The following is a 4,420-nucleotide window of genomic DNA, read 5'->3' on the forward strand; positions in this document are numbered from 1 at the left end:
TTTGACGGTTTCATAATTTAATGGCGTGATTGTTACGTCATATCCGATGTTATCTTGTAACGTCGAATTCTTGTTTAATTGGCATTCCGTTTTGTCATTATTTGTCTAGAATAGTAACATTGTTTTTGCTTAATAAATTAACATTTGATACAAGAACTACGCATATTAGATTATCAGTTATGTGTGTGTGCGTTTTTGTGCACCTAAACAGCTTGCCACCTTAGAATTTACCTTTCCTTGCTTGAGTTGTCGTAATTGCAAAGTGCAAACTCGTCAGGTAGTTGCGATGGTTTAATCATGCGGAAAAACTGCTATACAACCAAATGCTTTGCCGACAGAAAATGAGCTCAAGTTTACAAGAACCACAAAATTAATCTTCTTTCCTTGTGAATACAAATATCTTGAGAGAAAAACCCCTTGAACCTTGAACCCAATGTTGCTTCAAGCTTGTATGGGTCTTTCAGAAAAATATATTTTTTCAAACAATTTTTTAAAAAATTTTTTTTAAAAAAACAAAAATAATTTTGTGTTTAAATATCTCACAGTAAAAATATTTTTTATTTAATAATTATATTTAGGGATAATAATATAAAATTTTTTTTGTTTATTTATTATATTAAAAATATTTTTTATTTTTTTAATATTTTCTTTTTTTTATTAAAATTTTGTCAAACACACTAAAAAATATAATATTTTTCTTATTAATTTTTTCTAACAAGTTAATGGTTCACGAATAAGCTCGAGTTTTGATGTGATAACTTACAAGGTAAGTTTGGGGAACTCGTAACTGTAATATTAGCACAATAGAATTGATCTCAATCATCAATTAAGAATGCGGCTGTATTACCCACATAACCAAACTCTTTTATCTGAAGAATCAAATTGTCTAACATTGAAGATATAAGGGTGGTGTCACGATGGGATTTGTCCCTCGCTATAAACGTGTGAACTTCATTATTCACTTCAATCCAACTACAACCTGGTTCTTTCACTACCCCACTTTTGTCCATTTTTTCTCTCACCCTCCTGGCATGTACCCACATTCCTTTGGATGCAAAAATATTTGAAAGTAGAGTATATGATCCACTATCTGCTCGGTCACATGAAATTGCCATCTCAGCAGCATATGTTCCCAGTTCAATATTACATGAAACTCTACATGCACTGAGCAAGCTCCTCCACACTACTGCTGATGGTTTTATTGGCATCTTATCAATAAAGTCCTTTGCTTCGTATATTTTACCAGCGCGGCCCAGGAGAGAAACCATGCAAGCATAATGATCCATTCCCGGTTCGATACCAAACTGGGGAATTGATTCAAAGTGATGAAATCCAAGGTCATTAAGTCCAGCATGGCTACATGCTGATAGCACACCTACAAAGGTGACATAATTTGGCCTTACTCCATCCCTAATCATGTTTTCAAACACCTCTAGAGCTTTTGCTGCTTCTCCATGCTGTGCATATGTTGAAATCATGGAATTCCAACAAGTAATGTCTCTCTGATTTGTAGAACTAAATGCCTTGTGAGCTTCTTCAATGCCTCCACACTTGGCATACATATCCACCAGAGCATTTATGATGAACGGATCATCATCAAGGCCCATTTTTATGACCTGGTTGTGAAACTGCCGACCATGCTGCAGACTTGCTATATTACTTGCTGCTGTGATCACAGAAACAAAACTGAACTCATTGGGTGTTAGTCTTGACATTTGTAAATCTTTGTAAAGTTTTAGTGCTTCCTCATTTTCTGACTGTTGTGTATACCCAGAAAACATCGCATTCCATACTACAATGTCTTTGTCATATATTTCCTCAAAAACTAATCTTGCATCCCCAATACATGAACATTTTGAATAAACATCTATTAGAGAACTTCCAGCGAAATTGTCTAAAGAAATTCCATGTTTAATAATCAAAACATGTATTTGGTAGCTTAATTTAAGCTGAAACAAGGATGCTGACAGCCCAAGCAGGCTTACAAATGTTAACAGATTTGGTGGCAATAAACTCAGCCTCATTTCTTGGAAAAGATCCAATGCTTCATTTAGCTTGTCTTGTCTTGAGTATCCATTTATCATCGCATTGTAGGATACTACATTAACAACAGCCAAAAGGTTGAAGACTTTTCTTGCATCAGTTAAGGAATCACATTTTGCATACATATCAATCAATCCATTTTTCACAAAATCATCATTATCAATATTTACCTTGATACTATAAGCATGCACTTGCGTTCCCTTTTCTAGAGCCTGGACTGAACCACATGAGGTGAGAATGCTAGTGCAACCAAATGCATCGGGCTTATAATCCATTCTAGCCATCTCAGCAAAGAGGTTCATGGCATCTTGATGAAATGAATCCTGCATGCAACCAGCAATCATGGTGGTCCACGAAACAATATTTTTATCTATCAGACGATCAAATAACTTCCAACCCGTCTTCACTTTGTGACACTTCAAATAGAAATCTATAAGTGCATTGACCATTGTAACATCCACCTCAATCCCCTTCCTTAATACATATCCATGAATTTGCCTACCACCTTTGAGAAATTCGAGCATTGAACAAGCACCCAACACACTAGAAAGCACATACCTGTCTGGACATAGATCACACTCTCTCATCTGGTAGAATAACTTTAAGGACACTTCACTTCTTCCAAGTTTTGAATACCCTGCTATAATTGCGTTCCAGGTAACCATAGTTTTCACTTCAAGACAATCAAATAGAATCCTTGCTTCCTCAATGTAACAATGCTTTGCATAAAAATCAATCAAAGAGGTGCCCACATAAACATCTTGAATAAATCCACTCTTAAAAACAAACCCATGCACCTGCAGTGCTTGACCGAGACTACCCAAATGCGTACAAGCTCTGACAACACTGGCCAAAATGTACTCATTTGGTTCCTCACAAGAACTTCTCCTGAACCTGCAGAACAACAGCAGAGCTTCCACACTATAACCATGTTGAGTGTACATGGAAATCATAGAAGACCAAGTAACAAGGTTTTTCTGAGGCATAATATCGAATAGCTTCTGTGCATCATTTATAAATTTCAATTTTGAGTATGCACGAAGCAGAGTGTTAACAAGGAAGAGATCATGTTGAAAGCCCAAAACCACAACATGAGCATGGATTTTCTTATAGTAATAAGGAATGGGATTGTTTGGGCATGACAACTGCAACAAACTGGCCAATTTACGACCAATTTCCCGTTGTTTACGCAATGGAGGAGTTATAAATGGATCAAGTGAGTGAAGAAAATTATGAGGTGACAAAGTGGAAAAGTTAAAAACATGGTTGGCATTGATTTTGTGAAGGGAATTGAACTTAGATAGTAGTAATTGTCCATGTTGGATTCGCATCATATATGGGACAAGGTGGATGCATACTCTGTTTTCAACAGAGCTTCTTTGGAACGCTAACAATCAGAATTTTTCCAGAGTTGAGATTTTTTTTTTTTCTTGATTTAAAATAGGTTAAAAGGATAATTTAAAATTTTTTTCATTCTCATTTTTTTATAATTTTTAAAATATATTTAAAAGTATTTAATTATTTTAATAAATAGAAAATTTTATATTACTTTAAAATAATTTTCTTTTACCTCTCCAATATTTTTATTCGAAAAAGCAATAACTCATGCCTATTCCTTATTTTAAATTTGTAATACATTATTTTCTTCCATTCTTAGTGTAAAATCTTGATTTTTTTATTTTTAATATTGGAGTGGTAGTGGTATTTTTTTAAAATGTGAATTGTTGGAGTGTTATACTCAAATGTGGAATCGTTTAATTAGAGAAGCAGAAATTGGACCGTCCGATTTATTAGAGGTACAAAAATCGGACCGTCCAATTTCTAGAGGTACACAAATCAGACCGTCCGATTTGTGAAAAGTACACAAATCGGACCGTTCGATTTGTGGTAAAAAAAAAAAAAATTTAAGGTACAGAAATCGGACCCTCCGATTTGTATACTTCCACAATTTTAAAAAACACCAAAAATTACAATGTTAAGATATATCACCACTTCTACTTCCATAACAAAAAAAATTAGCCTAAAATCTTGGTAGGATATATCTATCTCTTTTGTGTATTTTTTCAATATACTTTTATTTTCAATTTTAAAAATATTAATAAAAATTATCTTTTATATTATTAGAAAATATATAAAATATTATTTTTATATGTAAAAGAAAAGTACACATATATATATACCATGTATCTAACTATATAACTTATAAACATAAATATTTGATAAAATGGTAATGTTAGATTTTTTGTTTTCTTTATTAATAGTATCATATTTGACTTTTTTTTTTAATTAGGTAAACTCGCTTTGAACTATAAAATATTGCAAAATATTGTTTTGTTTACTACATTTAACAAAATATACAAAAGTATAATGTATAATA

General features: G+C 32.9%; 1 protein-coding gene across 1 annotated transcript; it reads right to left on the reverse strand.

Moving 5' to 3' along the window:
- Nucleotides 1-771: 771 nt before the first annotated feature.
- Nucleotides 772-3,469, reverse strand: LOC107633686 (Tetratricopeptide repeat (TPR)-like superfamily protein). Its single transcript, XM_016337289.3, has one exon. It carries the CDS (start codon nt 3,375-3,377, stop codon nt 816-818), a length of 2,562 nt encoding a protein of 853 aa, XP_016192775.1. The 5' UTR covers nt 3,378-3,469; the 3' UTR covers nt 772-815.
- Between the last annotated feature and the right edge of the window lie 951 nt (nt 3,470-4,420).

The sequence above is a fragment of the Arachis ipaensis genome, chromosome B3 (assembly GCF_059453495.1).
Source record: "Arachis ipaensis isolate K30076 ecotype BB chromosome B3, ASM5945349v1, whole genome shotgun sequence".
Classification (NCBI taxonomy): domain Eukaryota; kingdom Viridiplantae; phylum Streptophyta; class Magnoliopsida; order Fabales; family Fabaceae; genus Arachis; species Arachis ipaensis.